Source organism: Crocodylus siamensis, chromosome 5 (genome assembly GCF_052110815.1).
Source record: "Crocodylus siamensis isolate JL-2025a chromosome 5, ASM5211081v1, whole genome shotgun sequence".
In the NCBI taxonomy this organism is placed as follows: Eukaryota; Metazoa; Chordata; order Crocodylia; family Crocodylidae; genus Crocodylus; species Crocodylus siamensis.
The window spans coordinates 75291531-75315576 of NC_143399.1; the positions used below are offsets into that span (position 1 = coordinate 75291531).

The 24046-nt window shown below is 43.2% G+C and overlaps 1 protein-coding gene across 3 annotated transcripts in view; it reads right to left on the reverse strand.

Annotated features, from left to right (window-relative positions):
* Window positions 1–24046, reverse strand: part of MOCOS (molybdenum cofactor sulfurase) — a 406903-nt gene that overhangs the window by 266889 nt on the left and 115968 nt on the right. Inside the window, exon 4 of one of the 3 annotated variants that reach the window (XM_090049140.1) lies at window positions 1337–1432. The exons of the other annotated variants lie outside the window; for them this stretch is intronic. Coding sequence (XP_089905266.1) covers window positions 1337–1432 — 96 coding nt within the window. The remainder of the gene's footprint in view (window positions 1–1336; window positions 1433–24046) is intronic. 3 annotated transcript variants of the gene reach the window in all.

Consider the following 24046-nt stretch of genomic DNA (forward strand, 5'->3'; position numbering starts at 1 on the left):
TCCAGTGCTATGTTTCCACGAGAGCATTTCTACTGCTTTCTTCCAGCATTCTTGCAGTTGCTTTTCCAGCTTCAGATCTCTTTCTCTGGAAACACTGAATGCCAAACTGATTAAATTTACACTACTTATACACAACAGATGTCATCTGTTATGTTTATTTCCTGAGGCAGTTTACAGAAGCGCAGATTCTGATCATAGTTACTTCCACTTATGCTACTATAGGTGGATCTGAATGTTGTCTACTGCATGAAACTTGCACCACTGCTCTTTATGGCACTACTGAATTAGGCCTACTAAGTCTATAAAATAACTTGTCAGTGGGAATTTACCTGATAAATTCTACTTGTCACAGTTGGATGGTAGAAAGATTCCTGCCTTTCCATTTGAAAGCAATATATTATTTAGGCATTTACTGGACTAGTCTAAATTGAAGCATTACATTCCATTATATTTATCTTCCCAGGAGCCGATTGATCTATGGGAAGTATACTGTGGAAATACCCATTTGTTTATGATTGGTCATGGCTGGTCTTTACTGAACAGTTCCTCCCCTGAATTTTGTAAGATTACCAATGTAGTGCATTCTTCTATGGATTTTCCCTTTGTGTTATTAAGAAACATTATTGCTTAAAGGCTGCAAAAGAAAAAATAAGTGCTCAATCTGGCCAAGTAGCTCTCTACAAAGGGTTGAGCAAAAGACCAATCACTGCTGCCTAGGCCTTGGGTCTGCAGAGTTTTTAGCCAGAGTGCCAAAAACACCCCAACTTCCACCCACGCCTCGATTTAGCATGCCAGAGGTGGGGGATCCATGAGAGGTTTGATCCCCATTGCTATCAAAGCACGCATGCACCCACCACCACCATGGGGCCAGTGCTGAGGTTCTGGACTCTGCTGCAGCTTTTTGCAGTCTGTCCGTTGCCTGCTACAGCTGCCCAGAGCCTGGGGCGGCTGTGGCAGGCAGCCAGGAGGCTGCAAACAGCTACACAGGGCTCTGGAGCCCCAGTGCTGACTCCATGATGGTGGCAGCTGTGCTTGTGCCTCTGGATACATGGCTGGGAAAGGGCCTGGGGCAGCACAACTCTGGACTCTCCCCTGCCATCTGCCCAGAGGTGTGCATTCAGCGGCTGTTGCCATGGAGCTAATGCCGGGGCTGTGGAGCCCCGTGCAGCTGTTGGCCCACGTAGGGGGTCTAACCACCCCCTCCCCTGTAATAAGCCACCAGTCTGGGCTTTACCCCCCTGCATTGGCTCTAGAAAGAGATACACCAGTGGGGGCAGGGGTGGAAGGACCAACCTGTTTTCAAGGTCAAGTGGGGTGGGGGGGTAGAAGAACCAACCTGTTGTGTGTGTCCACAGCCCTCCTGTCAGCTGCAGGGGTGGGAGAAGAGATGGTCTGTACCCCCTGAGCTTCAGTACTGCTCTTCTTCCAGGACCTGCAAGGCAGGCAAATGGAGAGCTCACGCCGCATCCTTCTCCTGGCCAGAGGCCAGTCTCCACCAAGGAGAATGGCCATGGCTAGAGCTGCTGATTCTTGCAGGAGGTGGCAGGCTGCAAACAGCTGCACAGGGATCCACAGCTCTGGCACCAGTTCCATGGTGGCAGCTGCCCCAGGCTCCTTCCCAGCTGTGCACCCTAAGGCGCACTCAGCCACCACCACCACAGAGTCAGTGCTGGAGCTACGGAGCAACGTGCAGCTGTTTACAGCTATGGGCTCCCTGCCACACCCAGCCCAGGCTCTGCCACGGAGCGTGGGCCACTTGCAGCAGGGCTTGCAGCCTCCCAGCCAGCTGCTGCAAGCAGCTCAGGCTCTGTGGCCAGTGGCAGCTGCCCAGGGTTTGGGCTGGCTGCAGCATGCTGAGGACAATCACCTCACATGCCATGCTCTAGAATGCATGCCACGGGTTGCCGATTCCAGGCCTAGGCTTACTTTCCACAGTTAGAACAGCATTGTTGTAATAGCATAAAAAAGACTTACTACTAATCACCAACAAAGCCTAGCTGCTAAAAGCCCTAAACACATACAGACAAATCCTCATGATAATCATTATCTCTGTGAAAATTAATATATATTTTACTCTGGTAGGAAAATAGACTCCACATGCATATAGTTTAAAACATGATTCATATTTTTTTTTTGTGAATAAAAGCCTCAAGATCAGCCTGCTGTGGTTTGAGGAGAAAAATTATTTGGACACCTGTGGAGTATTTGTAAAAATGCCTAGGAATCAGAAGTTTCATTAATTATAGCAGGGGTTGTCAACTGGAGGTATATGTACCTGATGGCTTCAGAAGGTCTTAGGGGGTACATGCGGGTGGGTGGGGATGGAGAGCCGTCACACACCATCCCGTGCTGTCACATAGGCATCACCCACCCGGCCACATGAGGGGAGTGAGGGAAACCTGCATGTGGTGACTGCTTCCGCTCTGCTTTTGGTCACATGCCACTCCCCCTCCCCCCTCCCCTCTGCTTCCAGCCACCGGGGCTACACTGCTCTGTGTCCGGCTGCTGGGGGTACACTGCTTCAAAAAGATTGAAAACCCCTGAACTACAGCATGAAGGATTACATGCCTTAAAATTAACACCAGTTGTCCTTTAAATCTAGTTATTCCTCAGGTGTTGTTTCTTTACCCCACCTGGTAGCCCAAAAATAATCTCTGGCTTTAGGTGACCTATTACAGAAGACTAATACTAGTGGATAGTCAGTTCATGAACAAACCACGCTGAAATGTATTTGCACCAACTGTTTGGCAAACACAAACAAAATTATTTTGAATAAATTTGGATTGGCTTATAAATGATTCATGCACTAAAATATTTGCTGCAAATATTATTTACAAGAATAATTCAGCCAGCTGTAATAGTCATGATGTGGAGGGAAGAACAACATCTACCATCAGAAGTTCACTGTACTATTATTGATATTTCTATTACTTCACAAACTACTGCTGCCTAGGATAGCGTCGGCATGAGATCAGTTTATCACAGCATCTTACCCTGTAGGATAAAATGGCAAACTAATGTTACTTGTCACAGGTTGTAACTGAATCTGTGCATTGTAAAATGTTATGAATTGAATATAGTATACTATGGCATGTAAAGACATCCAATTAGTGAAAGGATGCCAGAATCACAGTTGGTACCTTATTTCAAATATAACTGCAAATAAGTTTTGGGAGCCTGTAGCAGGTTAATTATTTAATGTCTTGGGCCCTATGATGCAATGAATATTTATTTCGGATTGGTTAGAAATTGCTTGTTTGCTGTTTTCCCTCCCTCCTGTGATGGGTAAAGATTTAAAAGCTGGAGAAATAGTTTAAAGAGACATATATAGCAAAACCCCCAGGTTTTTTTTTTCTTTTAAAATGCATTCCCTCCCCTTCCCCAACCATTTCTGACTTTTTCTCTCCCTCTCTATTCCCTATAGATAAGTATAAGTGAGCTAAGACATAAGATAAGCTTCAGCATTTTATTTTGGTAGAAAATTATATTTGTGTTGTTTTTCCTCCTTCTTTATATTGTATAATTATTATGTTTATATTGATTTTTACTGTTCTATATTACTGTTTTACTGGTACTATATGATTTCCATTTTGTTTGTCAAGTCTCCATCCTGTACCCATGACTCACACCTACCCCACCTATGTAACTTGGTTCCTGAATGAATGGGGATGAATGAGGGTGCTTGAGAGACAATGGCAGTAGGTCTAAAAATACTCCCTCTGACACCAATACCTGGACCAACGAGCCAGCCCTTGGAACCACCCTCAGCATCAAGAAACAAAAGATGAGGCAACTCATCATTGTGCCAGGCTGCACATGCTCAGTAAGAATACCTGGAGCCCTCTGGAACAGGACTGACCTTGCTTGGAAAGGCCCTCCCCATAGGAGATCAGAGGTAGTCAGCCCCATAAAAAGGGGTAGTGAAGACTGACTCCTTGGGACGCCCTCTCCATCTGGACCAGCACCATGCCACACCACCTATCCACCCAGAGGCTCTGCCAGCGACCCACCTATGGACAACACATACTAGACAAGGACCCCTTTCCAGCCTGGATAGGTAGCTATCACCCCCCACCCCTCTTTAACCAAGGACTTGGAATCTGCTTCTCTTCCCTACCTGGACTCCAACCCTTCCACTGAGTCTTTTTCTCCTGCTGCGTGTGCGTGTAAAATCAAACTGTTATTTGGACCCCTAAGTTGGATTTTGCTTTACTATGGTTGGGCCCTGCTCCAATCTCTGCTCCTAACCCCTCTAACTTCTGCCTCATTTCTCCTTCTCCTGCTTCTGGCTCACTGCCACCTCCAACACCTGTCCTGAGCTCCTCTCTGCCTCCAAACCCCCTGTTTCTTTGCCACTGTCTTATCCCCACTGCCTTTTCCTTTTCCCCTGAGCAACAAGGTTTCTGCCTCAGTTTCTTTCCTGGCTTTCTCCTCCTTGCCACCACTTATCTGCCCCCTCCCGAATATCTCAGCAGTCTGCCTCAGTTTTCAGCCCCAGTCTACCTTAAGTAAACCCATGCCTCAGTTCCTCAGCCAGCTTCTCTGTAGTCCATCAGTTCTAATCCTGGTTCTGGCAACTTTCACTTGCTATACTTTAACTCTCTTTCTCTCCCCTTAACCTTTCCCCAAGTATCCCAGGTACCCCAAGCATACACACCCACACACACACTGTACCATCCAAATTAGGAACTTACCTGTGTGTATGTGTAGGTGGGTTGTATGTCTGTGAATTGGTGAGTGTATGTGTGTGTGTGTGTGTGTGTAATGTCATTGTGTGCATGATATACGAATTACTGATCTGTGTCTAACTTTTGGGGTGTATAGTGTATGTGCTTGAATTGGTGATAGGTATGCATGTGCTTAAGCTTGTTTTGATGTGTATGTGCCTGAGTTGGTAGTGTGTGCATGCGTGTGCATGCACCTAATTGATTTGTGTGTTGGTATATGTGCAACTGTGTCATACCCTCCTGTCTAACAGCACAATATTGAGATCCTGGGAGTTGGCCTGACCCCACAGGACTACATATAAATCTATTATATAAATTACATAACACACAAAAACTAATATAAATGCTATATATTATATAGGACTAGAAATAAATAGGGACTGCTGCTTCCAGTTTCAGTGGCCTTTACAAAACTTGGCTTTCTGAAAAAACTTCTGAACAAAAATTAAACATTCTTTAAAACTTTCATCTAATATACACATGTATGCTAAAAATACATATTGCTCTCACCTCTTCTTTTACATGGTTTGTTTCTAACTTGGATCTGCTTTTTATACTCTACATCTGTACAATCTTCTGACAAACTGTATATATCTTGAAGTGGTAGTTTTGCATTCAGTTAGAGACAGAAGCAAAATTTTTCTCCAGACACTAGGAAGAACAGAAATTTGACTAGAATTAAATTCTCTAAAATAGCAGAGACATCATCTTAAGCAGTGTAGGTCTAGTTGGTTTCTTTCTATCATTGGTACCAGCAAATGAATTTGTAGCAGCCAGTAATTGAAAATGTTCCATCACAAAATTGATTAGCAAATGAAAAACTATAGCTTTACACATTTGCTTGTTTAGTGTTTCCAACAAAAAGGTGCAGAGAAGTAAGCATAGATTCAAAGCTCTAACATTTTGGTATGTTCACACTATCTAACAAGTGATGCTCACACAAAGCGCCGGTGTTCACTATTAACCATCCCTCCACCCAGGAGTTTCTTGGAGCAGAGGTGAGGGTCATCATCAGCAGAGCTGAGCAGTGGCTGGGGTAATGACAGTTAGTGCCACCATGGGTAAGAAATATATGATGCCACAAAAATGTAGTGATTCCAGCACTTCAAATGAATGACCTAGAGCTGCAATCAACAACTTAAGATGAAGGGACTGCATCCGGCCCACGGAATCACTGAATTTGGCCCATGGACATCCGGCTTTAGGGGGCCTTTTCCTATGCCATGGTAGGGAGAAGTAGCATCCTAGCAACCTGAACAGGGCCATTCCAATGCACAGCATGGAAAGGCTGTCACCCAGTAGCCTAAAGAGTGTGCTGCCATTATTCAAGCACAGAGGTAGGAGGTGCTGAGTTGCTAGGAATTGATTCTATTTTCTCACACAGCTCTACCAGAACTTCACCCACAATGTTCAAGTAAACTGGTTTTATGCATGTGAAACTAATTTTTCCTCTCTGTACATAGGGAAACTAAGTGGACAAGACACTATGTTTTACCCAGACCCAGATGATACATAGTCATGTAACATTTGGGTTATTTTAAACCCATAAGCTTTGTTTTCTTCCACTGTTATAAAGCATTTCACTTCAAAAGCACAGATCCAATAGACATAAGACCTAATGGAAGTGACTCCTTAGTTTATCCCCTACTTATTTAAAAAGAAGACTCTGATACCCTTCCTTTATTGGCTTTCATGTCTCCAGAAGAGTAAGTATATAATCCTAAGGCTGTCAAACGATTAAAAAAATTGATCATGACTGGTTGTGTGATTTAAAAAAATTAGTCACAATTTATTGTGAATTTAATCACAGTTTAAAAACTCAAAATTCTGCATAGAAAAGTATGCAGTATAAAAGTATAAACTCACTTATACTTATCTATAGGGAATAGAGAGGGAGAGAAAAAGTCAGAAATGGGTGGGAAAGGGGAGGGAATGCATTTTAAAAGAAAAAAAAAACCTGGGGGTTTTGCTATATATGTCTCTTTAAACTATTTCTCCAGCTTTTAAATCTTTACCCATCACTCAAAGTTATGCAAAATTATGTAGGTACTTTGTGTGGTTGGACTGGGTATGGTGTATGTGGGTGTGGGGGGAATTTGGAAAGTTGTGGGGGGCTGTGGGTTTGTGCATGGGGTTTGGAGCCCAGGGAGCAGGGGTTCCCACATAACCTGGTAGGATGTGGGGTACTCTGGGTGAGGGCAGCAGAAGGGCTACGGGGGGCTGTGGCTTAGGAGTGAGAGGCAGACACACACATACTACTCAGCAGGTAAGTCTGTGAAGGGGTGGACAGATCGAGGCCTCCACAGTGAAGGAGGAAGTGGGGCAGAGACAAAGGCAGGGGTGGATGGGGCCCTGGGGTTGGGGTAGGTCATAGGATGGAGCCATGGATGGCTCATCTTGGAGTGGGTGGGAGGATTCCTCCTGCTGCACGCACCTCAGGGAAAGCATGCGGGGCATGTACCCCCCCTGGATTTGTGCACATGGCAGAGGCAGGCTGCCCACTGTGGGCTGGGGCTTTGCACCCCGCTGCCATTGCCCTGGGAGCCATGCAATCCCATACTGTACCTCCCACCACCAGGCAAGCAGGGGATGCGGCACAGCCAGTGTGGCTCCTGGAGCCATGGCAGTGGGGTGCAGAGCCCCAGCCTACAATCAAGCAGCCTGCCTCCACCCCATGCACAAATCTGGGGGGCATATGCCTCCCATGCCTCCCCTGGGGTACATGCAGTGGTGGGAGTGTCCCCACCCCAATGCCCCTGGACAAGCCACCCCAGGCTCCATCCCACAACCTGCCCCAGGCCCAGAGCCCCATTCACCACAGCCCCTGCCCCATTCGCTCCCTCACTGTGGGGGCCTCTATCTGCCCTGCCCACATACTCCTTCCCTCCCCCATGCCTGCTGGGTGCTGCTCCACATACCACTAGGCTGCATTCCTGCTGCCTGCAGGCTGTGGCTACCTGGCTGTGTCTGTGTCTATGCATGTCCCTTTCCCCCTACTACAACAACCCAGAGCCTGCACCCGGGCAGCCCTGTGGTCTTCTGCACTGCCACCACTGCCCCACAGGTCAGCTTGGAAGCAGCAGTGAAAGCGGTGGAGTAAAGCCCAGACAGGGGCTCCAAAACCACGTGCACAATCAATGCATTAAAAACTTAACATGAACAGCTGATTAACACATTAAGCATGACTGTTAATCACGATTAATTGACAGCCCTACAATTTACCCATTTCAACGTAATTCTACTTTACACGAAATAAGAATCACGGACAAAATAAAATCAAGATCAGGGATCAGCTTCTACGTGCTCAAGGGAAAGGCCATCAGGGTGGTTGTACAGAAGTTGGTTGCTATTTGTTGTTCATTTTTCCTAATATAGGTTTGCCCCCCTAAGTAGCTTGGCATTGTTCCTACTCCATAAGTAGAAAACAGAAATGTTTTAAACAGGAGGCCAAAGGAGCAAATACCAATACAAATAGATTAGAACAGATAATAGTTTATACTTAAGTTCCTGGAAAACTTTCACCACTCACACAATTTTATGAGTGATAGCATTATTTCGGAGTTACAAATAATGAATGCAACTTGATGGTTTTATTTTGATATTAATTGTTGGGGTTCATTTGACCTCCTTCCCCAATTATGCAACTATTTCTCATTATCACTTTTCTTTCATGTTAGCCATGTTCACATCCTGATTTAAATTCTCAAGAACTAGTAAAAGTTATGAATGGATAACTTAATTCATATGAGAAACATCATCTCAGCCTGTCAAGTTCTGAACTGCTCTTAGTTCACTTTAAATCCCAACAACTATATTTCCAGTACTTCAAGCAACCAAGGGAGAGACTGTTGTACAGATGATGGATGCAACAAGGCATAAATTACTGCTTAGGGATAATCCTGGCTGTCTTAAACAGAACCTGTCTGCTATCTGTGACAAACTGGAGGAGACAAGAAAATAAGGGGCAACTATAACATTTTAAACCACTTATTGGTGCTGTTTTTACAATCAGAAAATGAAAACAGCTTAAAGAGCTCTTATACAACACAGAATCATGAGACTTAAGTAAAACAATGGCATTCAGGCACATCTGAATGATAAATATTCCAGTTCAGAAGCAAACAGATGTGCATACAGGAGAGAATGGAAGGATTTTATAATCCAGTCATAGGCTAGGGACAGATATTCAAAAAGCCTGAGCCTGAATTGATTCAATCTTTGCAGGATAGTCTAACCTGGCTAGGCTAAATCGGTTTTGTAACCAGACAGACACCCCAGAAATGCAGGCACATGCCTGCAGTGGCTCAGGCAAGAAGATGTGGGGGCGCTCTAATTATACCCACCCCCTCGAGCAGCCCAGCAGGGAATGTTTATCATCCCTAAGTGTTTACCAACCCATTAAAGAAATGAAGCCTCCATTAACGGAGCTCTTCTTAAACAGCTTTTCCAAGGAAGGCCATTAAGTTACCTGTTCAGTGGCTCCAAAAAACCTGTCTGCCTGTTGTCTCCCACAACACGGTCCACAGCCAGCATGTCGTATGCTAGCTAATGCTAAGGTATCTGTGTAAGGCAGAGGGGAGTGGGGAATAATCCCTGCTTACAGGGAGAAGCCAGGCAGATGCTCTGTGCCTGCAAGTTTCTGCTGGAGCTCTGGCCAGCGAGCAGGGAGAAGGGGCCAGCCCTGCTGTGGAGCAGAGAGCCCCACCCAGCCCAGAGAGCATGCCAGGATGCTGGGGGTGTCTACTTTATCTTAAACCAGCAAGGGGTCTGGGACAGACACTGCATAAACTGGTTTGACCCAAATCACTTAAGTCTGATACTACATTGAACCAGGTTTATCTCAAACTGGTTTCAGCCATTTTCAAATTGTTTTATGTGTACTGAACATCTGTTCTGTTACAGGTTTAAACCAGTTTTGATCACTTAAACCAGTTTGTGTGTAATGTCTGTCCCTAGCCATAGCAACACAAATTTGTGCCACTGCTTTTTACTGTTGCACACACCCCTGCATCAGGGGTTGGTACAGGGCAAATTATCCCAGGCTGGGTAGGGAAGGCTGGAGTCCTAGGGGCATTCCAGGGCAGCAGCAGCACTGAGCTGAGTGTTTGGAGCCTGGCCAGCCGCCACAGCATGGCTGCTCATGCTCCGGTTCCTGGTGGTGCACACCGCTACATGTGTCTCACAGCTTTTTTTAGCAGCAGTTTTTTTCTGACACCAAGATCACCCGGTGTCAAAAAAAAACACTGCACTGCAAATTAGCAGCATGATGAACACTTGCATGTGTGCTGCATGTGGTTTGTGGTGTCTCAGACTGCTTTGAGGCACTATAAACTGCATATAAACACTTGTGGGGATGCGTGCATCCATAGTGTCTTGACAAAGACAGAAAATTATGACTAGGTAATGTGATTTAGTGCCTCTCAAACAGCTCTTTATAAGTTAAACTTAAAACCCACATTTATTAGAAAGCTTACTTGCAAAGGTAGGCTTGAAGTAATCCATCCTCTTCCTACCTCAGAGGTACAATTATACCACTTAAGAGCAAATAAGTCATTACATCAAAAAGTAAATGGAAGTATATATACTGAAGTACATTATTTTATGCAGTCCTTCTATACCAGTGATTCTCAACCTTTCTAGACTTACAACACCTTTCAGAAAGTCCCAGCTCTTAATTTTTGTGCTTTTTTACTACAAAAACAAAGTTTTTCTATTGTAAAGAACTCAGAAAAACACATATATGGATTTCTATTTGACTTGTATGGATTTATTCTGTGAATCGTGTTTGCACCCTAACAATGCTAACATTGTATGGCATGCTCGAAAGGATCTGAAGGCAACTCAGGGTGCCATGGCACCGTGCTTGAGAATCAACTGTTCTATACAAAGTCTTCTCTTTATAAAGGTTTCTAGACATGACATCAAGTGAAAAAAATAGTGGTTACTTTTGGATTTCATCTTTCTTACCTCACAATAGTAATTAAGAAATCAGGAGGCAGAAGGGACTAAATCTACATGTTGGAACAGGCAAATCCATTACAAGCAGTTTGGAACACAAATTTTAAGGACACAGATGGTGGACCACAATCACTGCCAATGGAAATTCATCAAACGGAACAGGACATAGATGATCAGTTTTTCTAATAGCCAAAATAATGTTATTAAAAAAAAAATCAAGAAATCACAGCCATCTCTATCCAGTTACTGTGTTCTATTAGTTGTAGTAAAGAAGCTGCTATGTATAAGGTCTCTTTTAAAATATGAACCAGATCAGAGACGTACTAAAAAGTTTAGCACCCCCCCCCGGTTCTTCAAAGATACCTGCTTATATGATCAAATGCTCTGAAATCACACTTACTATTGACAATAAGATAAAACAGGCTTTATTATAAAAACAAGATCCAATATTATCATATACTGAGATGCAGATATAGATATAAGAATAAAACAAATGAAAGAGAATATCATAACGATCATTTGATCTTACCTATCATCTTAAATCTAAGAACGTGGCTTCTACTCAGCTCAACCTTAAAAAGTAGCCTCTGCCTCTGACCTTCCTGTCTTGTATCACTGCAACCACTCAGCCCACTGATTGAAGGCCTTATGTTATTCCCTATGCCTGGGAAAAAAACTGAAAATCAGCACTTGGTATCATGACAAGGTTTAAGGTTTATATTTTCTAGTCTGGCCATTTATGTACATTATCCACTGGATTCTTGAGGATCCCAAGCTATCAATATAATTTCCTGCCCACCAGAGGTTTCTTTTTTTACCAGACCAGTAGTCTTTCCTGATCTATTTAGGACCAAGAAAATATTTATATCCTTTTAGACAATCCAATATCCTAAAGATACTGGGCATGTCTACATAAGACACTAACGGTGCAGTAGCCTAACAACACTGCACAGCAGCCTGCTGGGCAAAAACTGTGCTAATAAGCTACTGTGCAGTAGTATTAGGCTACTATACAGTAAGTGTCACTAAAAACCCAAGAACTGGCATTACTGCTCAGTAGCGCAAGTTACTGCGCATTGATTTGGAAGTTGGTTATCCAAGTACTAAACTTAATGCACCGTAACTATGGCACATTAATGAATATGTAGACAAGCCCACAGTGTCTCAATTTCCCCACTGTGGGAAATGTCCTTCTCTGACTATCTATTCACAGGTATTATTCTTACAGGTGTCTTCTTTTAAAATGTAATTAATCATTGTCTGGAACAGCCTGGCTCATAGGCCTCAGACCATGTCTGCAAAGGCCATTAAAGGCCAATGTGGATGCTAATTTTTAGTGATTAATTCTCTTAAGTATGAATAGGGGAGGAGCACTAAAGTTAATCATTAACTGACTAAGTAGTTTTGCCCAGAATATAAAAAAAATATAAAAATCATATTCCTATAAAATACTACAATTCATACAAACATAATGATAAGGCCCAATACAGCTTGATGCCACCTTTATGCAGAGACTACATTTACCATATCAGGAAAACAAGAAACATGCATGACATCCCACAAACACCTCAAAACATTGTAGGTTCATGACAGTGAGATATTATGATTCCCTGAAGTCTTGTGTCAAAATTTTAGGAAGTTCAAATACATCTTACACTTGTGTAATATAGAAATAATGTTTTGTGCAGTTTTCTTCATGAAGATCTTTCAGATAAAATTACAGTCCTCTCTGCTCTTTGAGTGTATTAAAATTGCATTTTGTGGCTTTGCATTTTTTTTCCAGTGACCTACTATGCCTTCACTGCATTGAATATGGATACCTGTGGTAACAGTTTACTACAGGTATATTTGGCAGAGCCAGACAAAAAAAAAATCACAAAACATAATTTGAAATACTTCAAATTTTTAAATGAAGTTCATGATGTATAACTATATCCTTTGTGTTTTGCTTTCTGTGATTTTGTCAGCAAATCAGCAGTGAGTTTGGACAATTACAGGATTCAAAGAAAGTAAATAATTATTCATTTATAATTGTATACTAGAAACTGGATTTTAAGGTCATACTTTAGAGCATCAGGCTGTAGCCTCAAACCTGGGGCCTTAATCTGACCAGCATGGCCACTCATCCCATCCTGCCACCCTACAGATGATTAAGGTTTCCTGAAACCTCCAGAAGGGCCTTGCCCATCATCTACTTGCTACCACCTGCATGGTCAGCTGACCCTCCAGATCCCCAATATAAAGCCCCGACTCAGAACGTGAAGTATCTAGGCAACAGCTCTTCACCTGATCTCAAACTGCCTTGCTGTTTCCTCATTTGTGCTCTGACTCCACTCCCTGCCTGATCTCCTGGCTTCTCAAACTGGCTTGCTCTCTGACTCTCCTCTCTGCCTGATCCCCTGGCTTTCTGACTTAGGGTGTTCCTAGATCCTGTTCTTGGATTGACCTCCTGGCTTCCTAACCCAGCATGAGCTGTTTGCAAGCAAACTATGGAGCAAGATTTAGGTACAAACGTTATGTAGTGAATAATAAATACATTAAAGAAAAGTTTGATGCTGTGTGGGCAAATGCCAAAGTTAAAGAAAGATGGAAAAATTCTTCTTTGCAAGCTTTTGGGTGCAAACACCCTTCTTCAAGCAGAGGAAGCTCTGCCTGAAGAAGGGTGTTTGTACTCGAAAGCTTGCAAAAAAAGAATTTTCCCAACTATTGTAGTTGGTCTAATAACAGATACCAGATTTACTCAAAGAGCCTTGTCTGCCTATGTCCTTAGGCCAACACAGCTACAAACAACATCACTAAAAGTTAAAGGAAGAAATTTAATCCAATAAATTAGAACTATCCATTCTAAATGATTCACTTAGCTCACATTACCTCTTCACATCTTACTAGGAATTTATCTATAGTTGGACTCCATGCAGTAAGGTTTTCAACCTTTGTTTGCAGAGATTGTTTCTTGAAGGAGAATTCAACACAGGAGGGTTACATGAAGTCTATTGTGCTGCAACAGATATTTAAAATGTCATTAAATCTGTTTAAATGGGACACTGCAGTAGAGGACAAACACCTCAATGGATCATTTGATACTTCACAATAATTTATGTGGGCCATCTGGCTTGGGTTCAACTGAGCAGGTAGCTAGAATGAAAAACCAAAAAAGAAATGTATCAAGGTAAAGTGTCTATGGGCCTTTGGAAAACTTGTTGCAAACCTCTGACCCATTCCCACATCCCTGTTTTCTCCTTTGTTGTACCTTGGAATCAGTTGGTTGTGCTTCCAGTGGCCTCCCCAATTTATTTATATATAAATATAGGTATCTTTCACACAACAAATAAGCCTGTCTCTGAGAGTGGCAGGGGTGAATGCTTGGATAAGAGTGTTGAACCAGATGTATTTAAAGTGATCTATCCCCTATTCACTGCCCTGCCTGGCATCCACCATTTTTGGTTTAGAGATGCCTAAGGAAACATCTCCAACCATTAATTTGTCCAGTCCCTTTTGACTCTGGCTATAAGAACAAAGAAGTGCCATACTGGGTCAGATCAGTGTTCCAAAATACAGCATTTTTTCCAATAGCTGTCTTCCCTCACATCAGTTAAACAGAATTTGCAAGATTATCTAGTCAGTGACTTGAAATACAATGTTCTAAATAGTAAACTTTAGTAAACTGTAATGTTCCCTTTCATGGCCACAGTTTTCAACAAAAATACCGTTCCTACAGAAAACCTGAACTACCATAAGAAGATTGGGGAAAATAAAAAACAAACCATTAAAAATAGCAGTTTCCTCTAGTCACTAACAAAGAGGCCTGGACATGCATACATCATGTAGTTTGTGTTACAACTGTATCTATGAGCCCTGCTCATAGATCAGAACTCTGCTGTACAAACACAAGGCAAAGAGAGGGCCCCAAACAGAATGAATAGCCCTGAGAGCATTTCTACAAGTGCCCCAGAAACAGAAGCAAGGGGAGGGAAGTGCTTTAATTAAAGCAGATCTGAGAGATGCTCTAATTAAAGTGCCCAGAGCATCTATATAATCTTGTGAATCAGTGTCCTCGTTGCCATTTTTAAGTGCAGGGACACTGATACATGAGATGCTGGAGTCTGTTGGAGTGTGGTAATTACCATGCTTCAGCAGACTTAATTAACTGAGTCTGCTCTGATGCACTGTAATTACAGCATGTTGGAGCATCCTCACTGCTTGCGTATGGGTACCCTGAGTGTCCATTGATTCCCTGGGCTCTGCATGAAATTTGGAGGAAACATGGGTAGGTCTGGGGAGTTTTATTGCCAGGTAGAACAACTTGAAGGAAAAAAAAAAAATCTTTTGTCAAGTTTTTGCATGCCATTCAATGTATATTGTGTGCAAATCACCTTTGTACCTTATAAACGTTCGGTATGGTTATTAAAACAAAAAAAAGTATAATTTTAAAATAAAGGGAAAACTACTATGGAACTCCTGGAAGCCCCAAAAAGGTATTTCCAAAGCTGGCTTTTGGTTGCTATAGTGGTTACCATGCATTGCGTCCTCTTTTATCTTCCACAAGACAAAAGCTAATCAATCAGCATGAAGAGAAAAGGCAACCATTAAAACAACTGAATCTTCTGTGGGGTCCTCAGCAAAGGTACTGTATCCAGTGCTTAGAACTTAATGCGGACACACAGAGATCATTTTGTAGCCTTATTACTCCCATGAGTATTAAAACTGTTGTTATTCTTAGATAGTGCTCAACCATATTACGAAGCAAATACCATTCCAGAATAGATCTGCCACAAAACTGCATTGCTTTATGATCAACAGAGGTGCTATTAGTGCATTCTGAGCGAGAAATCAGACAGAGGTTTGCTTTTAAGCCACGATATGAAGCTGGTAAAAATGATGGTTATTTATTTTCTGCAATGCAGCTGCAACTCAGAAATCAATGAACATTTCATCCAAATAAATGGACTAGCAGCTGAACAATGAAAGAATCTTATATTAACTTAGAGAGTGAATGTACTGTTTTAACAGATGTCCCATGAGGATTATACTGTAAAGTTAATCCATATCTTTGACCTGTGCCTTTTATTGCAATCAGTCCAGTGGGCCTCTTCCCTCATTCCTATGGCCCCTTCTTCTTCTCAATATCCCTTAGTGCAAAAGTGAGGAAAGTGAAGGAGGTGCAATGTAGTTGCATTTGACACATGCTTCTTCTGCTCTTAACAATATGCACAATAGTGAGGATTAGCCCCTTACTGTCCGTATACAGCCCTATCTTAGTCTTTATGGAGGCAAGACTGTGAACGTTCTCAGCAAAGATTGTAAGATCTGGCCCATAATATTTTCAAGCTATATAGGCCCTGCCATTCCTCACTTTATCCCAATCCTATTTAAGTTAGCAGGGTCATATGCATGAATGAAGACTACTAAGTTAAGAAAAAGTTTTCAAGAGTGAGTTCTTACTGAGATCAATGCTCTATACTTTGTCTTGATCAATTTTTTTTAATACTGATTTCTTCCTTATGGCACAATGTTCCTCTGACCAAAACACACGCAAAGTTGCCATGCTTATATACGTTCAAAATGCCACTGTGAAAATCAGTTCCCTTCACTTGTCACTTAACTGTGTCAACCCTCAGCTGGCTCTGGAGTATCAGGAGACCTTTTTAAATTTCTCAAGCCCTACATGGCCTCTCTCCCATGATTCCTATAGCTTTACGTACACTATACAGATGCAAACTTCCATCTCTGACTTGCCCATGAAACCAGTCACTCTTAAATAAGATAGGCACCTTGATGCTTTCTTTCTTAGTGCCCCTCCCTGCAAATGTTTACAAAGAAATGTCATTATTTTAAGAAGTTTTTCTACAGAAAATGTTCACTGCATATGTAGCAGCATTTAAAAAATTGACTCACCTGAAAGAATGAAAAGGCAGCCCGGCAGAGAGAGAGGGTTTGTCCCAGCGGGGACACTATAGGCTCTGAGGGCAAGTGAAGCTGTTTTGGGAGGCAGCCTTGTTGCAAGTGGGAGGGGTGATGTAACCCCAGCAAAGTTTTCAAAGAGAACCGTTAGCAAAAGCCCGGGAAGGACTCTGAGCTGAGATTAGCTGAGAGGCTTGGGTAAAAGGGGGGCGCAGTTTTCCCATGGGAGGGAACACGAGAGAGAGAGAGAGAGAGAGAGAGAGAGAGAGGGGGGGGGGGGGGCGGTGGGGCAGGTGGAGACTGGAGACAGTCTCAACACAGCGGTTCCTCGGAGAGCCCCTAGGTGTGCCCTGAGGAGCAGCAGAAGAGGCTGCCACGGGAGAGATACAGAATCAGGCAGGATCAGGGAGGGGCTGATTGTGTGGAGACTCCGAGCCAGGAAAGACCTGCCTGCAGACTGGTAAACGGCTGGCTGGGCACAACGGGGGGAGGGGGGGACTGCTGGAGTCTTCCCTGTTTTCCCCGAGGGATGAGGGGCTCCAGGGGCAGGAAAAGCCCAGGGCGGGGCTGCGTTTGCCAGGCTGTGAGGCAGGAGAGTTGCTACAGCCTGCAGCTCAGAACATTGCTTTTTGCTGAGCCAGGGAAGGGGGTGAAAGGCAGGGGAAGGCTGTCTTTGCAGGGACTGCAGAGGAACCACCTGATGCTGGAGACCCTTGGTGCACAGAGACTCCAGGAGCACGGAGACGGACACCAGCACCAGGGAGTGTCCACAGACCAAGTGTAGGGACACAGACAGTTCCACTCCCTGAGACACCCCGCCAGGGGCAGTGCACACGGGATCCCCAGTACAACGTATGCAAGTGAGAAACTGTGTAAATAATTTCTTGAGGGTTTATTAGTTGGTAGATCAGTGTGTTTATTTAAATGGTTACTTATGTTGTAAATAATTAAATCTTGTAAATAGTTTGAGAATTGTTTGCGAGGGTGCTTGATTGTAAGGGGAGGCTCTCTGCTCGGGGTACTGCAGCAGCTTCCCAGGGGGGCTGGGCAGAAAACTGGCTACTGTACCTCAGGATCCCACTATTCAGGTGAGGGCATATGTTGTGTCACTCTAGGGTTATACATACAATACCTACTTGAAAAAAATAGCAATAGTTAAGTAGGTGGTATGCTAACACCACTGCTCATCTGGCTGATCAGTATCATCTCATTGTTTTCCTTGGCCTCCCCATTTGTCATTCCTTGTCTTATATTCACTATTGGTTCTTTTGAGAAAGGATTTACCTTTTTGCTCTGTATTATATACCATGAAACACAATAGAGTCCTTACCACAATGAGTACCCTAACTGCCATAAATAAGCTAATAAAAATACAACAGTAACTTAGGTGGAATTTTTTTGGAGGTACCTCATACACTGGGAAAAAAGGATATAAAAATTAATTAAACGATGCTCTGCAGTTATGCCACAATTTTTTAACCCTAGCTCTCAATGGCATTCTGCAAAAGTGGTTAAAGGTTTTCAAAACCAAAATCAGATTTTGGGTGCCCCATATGGGAACACCTCTGAAAACACGGGCCTATGGCAAGCACCTCCCACACAAACTGATGTCAGGAAGAGATGCACTTTCTTACAATTTTTTCAGAATAAAGGCATTGGGTGTCTCCGGTCAGGCAGTCAAGAAGTGGCAGAAATCTGAGACCACTTTTAAAAATTCTGGCCTAAGGATGAAATGTTTAAAAAGCCCCTTCACTGCTTAGGAGATAATGGCCCAAAGAAAGACAATTTAATTTTCATATTAAATTGTCCAAAGTCACATGGTCTTTTGCAAAATACAACATACATCATCTGGCTTCAGGACACTACATCAAGTTCCCATCTGGAATGTTTCATGATAACAATGATGCTGTACAGGTATCCTATCCAGTACCCTGTTGGAGAAAATAAAACCTCCTTATGGAAAAGTTACTCAGAAACCATGCCATTCAGAAATTATTTAGTTTCATGATATACTTTTCTATGTCACTTACAAAAACTGAGTGCCAATATACTAATGACTACAGCAGAACTCCTTAGGATACATTATTTTAGCAGTATTCTACATTAATAAAACTGAGTAACCTGATCAAATCACAACAAAAGTATGGAGAATGGTAAATGGAAGAGCATTATTTTGAACCCAAATGATTAACATTACAGCACATCAATGGGAAGTGCAGTTAATTACTACATTTCCTTTTTGAGCTAACATATTATACTACTAAAATATCCATACAGAAAAAGAAAATTGCTAATACATTATTGTAATCTAAAACTGAATAGATTATAAGAATATCTAATATCCCATTAAAAGGGGGGAAAAACCACTCAGAAGAATTCTGCAGTACACCAAAAAGCCATCTATACCAAGAAGATTAAAAAATACTAGGCTATTATTTTTGGATACTATATGCAATTAAAGAGCAACCACTCCATGTGCAGTCTAAGCTAAGCTGATCAATAATATATCACCCTCCGGCCCAAAATAGCAGGTCACTGTCACTGGGGATTAGCAGGTACTGCAGCTAAAAAGAAGTGGGCACAGAACATTTAAAATTAATTTAATGCACATAAGGCTAAATCCTACAACCTCTCCTCAATGAAAGTTTACACTGAAGAAGACAGGAGTCTTGTCTAAATGTGAGCATTTGACCAAATATAAACAATTTACCAATTCTCATTTTGGGTAAGATGAGCTTATAGGAAGTAGCTAATACTCATGTTTGTATCACCTAGCAACTCATTAGTTGTCAGGGTTTCCCCTGGTAACCAATATTCCTTTCAGGGATGAAGTGTAAATCCACAAAAATATCAAAATCAAGACTTCCCACTCCCTGGTCTCTCTCAATTCTGTTTTGCCCTGTGTCTGTCTGTCATTTCCCTCTGTGACAGTCTCTCTCTTCTCAACCTGTTAGGGTTTTCCATACACAGAGAGAAATCATACCCTTTTAGACTGCATTTTGATATTTTTAAGGAAAAAACAAAACAAGAAATAAGTGTCATATATCCAGGATAGAGACAGCATGTGTCTCTTTGCAAGGTGAGAGCTAGACTTCAAGATGAAATGAAGCAGTGCATTGGAAAAATTTAAGAAGCCAGGTTTTAAAAATAGGAACCTATTTTGAAAAGCCAGGTTTCTGCAGTCAGTCTAAGGGCACAAAAGATTGCTTTCAAAGCTAAGATACCTAAAAACACAAGATCTATTCATTTCAGTATTTATGAAAATGTTGGTCAAAATTGCAAAACAGTCGCAATGTCTTCTTACAAGTACAAATGTCTGTGATGACAACCCAAACCATAGATAGCAAGAGGTGCCAAAGGTTGTCTTTGTACTGCAAGACTGTTACATGGCACACATGAAGGCCATCTGGAATAGCCTTCAACCATTCCATTTGTATCAGGCAATGAACATGATGGTTGGGCTTGTTTTGGTTTTGAAAAGGCATGATCTAGCTTCATGATGGGCTAATCACCACAGAAATTATCTGAACACATAAATGCATCACAAAAAGTATTCTTTTACAAGTGTTTCTGTGACACGCACGCTCTCACTTTCACTGTACACTAGGGGGAAAATAAAAGACGTCCTTTCACTTCTTCAACAACCAGTATTAAAATATGTGAAGGAGTCAGTGAAACAGATAACTGAATGGAAAGCTTAGCGAAAAACACTGCATGTGTTCTGAAGACAAGCCTGGAAACAAACCATGCATGTTACCCGGTTTCTAGCTATCTCCAGTATCCTCAGACTTGTCAAGACAGAATGCAGAAAATCCAGAACCTTAGCCTAACTGAAGTCCCAATGGCCACATCTACACAAGACATTTATTGTGCAGCTGACTAATTAATTGTGCAGTAAGCATCCTGACATCTACACGTGTCCCTGTTAGGGCTCACAAAATTAATAAACTCTGCAGCGGGGTAGGATACAAGCAAAATACAAGTCCTACCCTGCAGCAGAGTTACTGGTGCACAGCAGCATCACAAGGGGGCCGATCAAAGCAGCCACCCCAGAGATGCTCTGACCAGCTGTCTGGGGCACAAGGGTGCTTCAGTACAGAGGCAACCTACCGGCTAGCCTCTGCACTGAAGCACCCTAGCACCTCAGCCAGCCCCTCTGAAGTACATGGGGCTTAATCAGAGCAGCCCTGGACTGGTATCCCCTAGGTCTCCTGCCAGCCCAGGCTGCTCTGCCCAGGTGCTGCACATGAATAAACTCTGAAACAATAAGCTCCAGAGTCTATTTGTGCACACTAATCACACGTGTAGATGCACCCACTTACATGTAGTAAGAGGCGCAACTGGGCAGCTGGCCCAGTGCAGTGACAGTTTCCAGCCGCAGTGCTGATAGTGCACCCATAAAGTTGGAGTAAGAGATGCAGAAATACAGATTTATTTCAAATGGCAATAATGACCAAAAGTAGTAATAAATACCCTCTGGATATTAATAGTTTAAGAGTTTAAAACAATGAAGCATTATTCTATTTGACTTAGTTGTAGCTTACCTACAATCACTATCTATACTTCACAAATTTAATTAACTGGTATGCTTGCTCAGTAATGAGAGCAAGATACAGGATTATTTCATTAGAAACACATTTATGTAACATTAAATCAGCAGCTAATTAAGGTAGCAAATAACCATTGCATTTTCATTATAATCATGTAATCATTCTAATGGTATTGGTGATTACAACATTCATTTTTTAGTACCTGAGGGATATCTGTGTTTTGATTATGTTGTTCAAATAAATACATGGATAGCATAGTAAAGCACAGTAAAATAATAGCCTAATTATCACGTGTTTAAGGGGGCCAGCAGATCATGATCATTTGTTTGCTCTTTAAGGTATATCTCTGGGAATAATCAGTAACATTAGCCAATGCAGGAAATGAACATAACAGAGAGAGAACATGGTGTAACATGGAACCACAACATGCTCAGGGTGTGATACAGTCAACTCCTTTCTTCATGTAATAATATAGTATTTACACATCTATATGTTCAATGAACATGTCTAAATAAACTCCAGCACAGTTTGCGCCAGAGTTTATTCCTCCCAGGCACACTGTTTCCATGTGCGCTGGGGACTGCAGCACGTTGAGCTAGGACAGAGCAGCCCCAGCTGGCAGGAGGCCCCAGGAGTCAGCCTGCCAGCCCGGGGCTGCTCTGACAGATGCTGTCACTTTATCATAGAAAGAAATACGGTTGGTCAGCCATGACCTGCTCTGGTGAATCTATGCTGTCTGTTCCTCATCACCTTCTTCTCTAGGTGTCTCAGATACATAGATTCATTGAGGACGTGCTTCATGATCTTTCCAAGAGCAAGGCCAGGCTGACTGGTCTGTAGTTCTCAGGATTCTTTTTCTTTCCTTAGTTAATGTTAGGCATTATATGTGCTGTTTTCCGATCATCCAGGATCTCACCTGACCTTCAAGAGTTTTCAAATAGAATAGATGATGGCTCTGAAATTACCCCAGCCTATTCTTTCAGTACCATCTTGCTTCTCTAAGTAATCCCTAACCTGTTTCCAGTACTGTGGGCTGTTTCCTTCCTTATCTTTGCTGCTAAACGTGTTTCTCATCTGATAGCTGACTTGATTCACAAAGAATGAATTTAACAAGGCATTGAATGCTTCAGCCTTGTCTATATAATCCATAACTAGGTTTCCTTCTATATTCTGTAACAGAGCTATATTTTCTCTGGTCTTCCTCTTACTTATGACATGCTTGTAGGCCTTTTTATTGCCTTTTATGACAGGTGAAAAATGCAAGGAGTGACCAGGTAAGAAACAGAGGTCCAGACAGTCTCCCAAATCAAGGGGTGGCACACGCAGCTAGGCAAGGCCTTAAATGCCTATATACCAATGCCTGTAGTATGGGGAATAAACAGGAGGAACTCGCCCTCAGAATAGCCAGTTCAGACCCAGACATAATAGGGCTTACAGAAACGTGGTGAGATTCATCCCACGACTGGGCAGTTAGCATTAAGGGCTATAGGCTTTACAGGTGGGATAGAGAAGGAAGAAAAGGTGGGGGTGTGGCGCTCTAGGTCAAGGAGAAATACACATCCTCTGCCAGCAGAATGGCAGAGGGTCAGAGGAGGGGCAAGCTGAAGTGCTCTGGGTCAAGATACAAGGGAGCCGTGGGGAGAGGAATCTAATGGTGCGGGTCTACTACAGACCCCCCAACCAAAGGGAGGAGCTGGACCAGGAATTTTGGGGCCAGCTTGCAGAGGCACTTAAAGCAAGGGATGTAGTTGTCATGGGTGATTTAAATTATCTGGACATCTGCTGGGAGGAACAGTCAGCCAGGTTGGACCATTCTAGGAGGTTCCTGGCTGAGATAATTCAGGAGGTGCACAGTCCCACCAGAGGAAATGCCCTGTTGGACCTGGTCCTGGCCACAGGTGACAACCTGGTAAGGGGCCTCCAGGTTCTTGACCACCTGTGTGATAGCGATCATCACTTGTTGGAATTCACCATCCAGCGCAGGGTGTCAAAGGCCTGCAGCAAGGCAGTAGCCCTAGACTTCAAGAGGGCCAACTTCAACAAGTTGAGATTAGTGGGAGAGGCACTAGGGTTCTCAAGAGCAGGCGAACGCAGTGCCGAAGATGAGTGGTCATTCCTGAAGGAGACGATATTCAGAGCCCAAGGGGTGACCATCCCGAGAAGAAGCAAGGGGGGCCAAGAGTGCCCGAAAGCCCCTCTGGCTCACCAAGAGCGTCCAGGAATACTTTATTGCCAAAAAGGCAGTGTACAACCGGTGGAAGGGGGGTGCTATCTCCAAAGAGGAGTATACCTCCTCTGGTCAGGCCTATGGGGGGCTGTCAGGAAAGCTAAGGCAGACATAGAGCTAGGACTAGCGTGCAAGATCAAAGATAAGAAAAAGTCCTTTTTCAAATATATAGGGAGGATGAAAAAAGCACTGGGAAGTGTGGGGGCCCTGCAAGATTCTCTGGGCAATCTGGTGGTTGCGCCAGAAGAGAAAGCAGACCTCTTTAACCAATTCTTCACCTCCATCTTCTTGTGCAGGGACCGGGACTTCCCCACCGTGATGCAAGACGGACTCGAGGGGAATGCCTCCAGACCCCAGGTCGGGGAGGACCGGATTAGAGAGCTTCTGGAGGGGCTGGACATGTTCAAATCAGTGGGTCCAGATGCTCTCCACCCCAGGGTGTTGAGGGAGCTAGCAGGGGTTATTGCAGAGCCCTTGGCATGGCTTTACGAGCACTCATGGTACTCGGGCCAGGTGCCAGATGACTGGAAGATAGCCAACGTGGTCCCCATCTTTAAAAAAGGGAGGAGGGAGGACCCGGGCAACTATAGGCCCATCAGTCTTACCTCAATCCTAGGGAAACTCTTTAAGAAGATTATCAAGGGGGTCGGACTTGAAGATCTACAAGGTCCCTTCTGACCCTA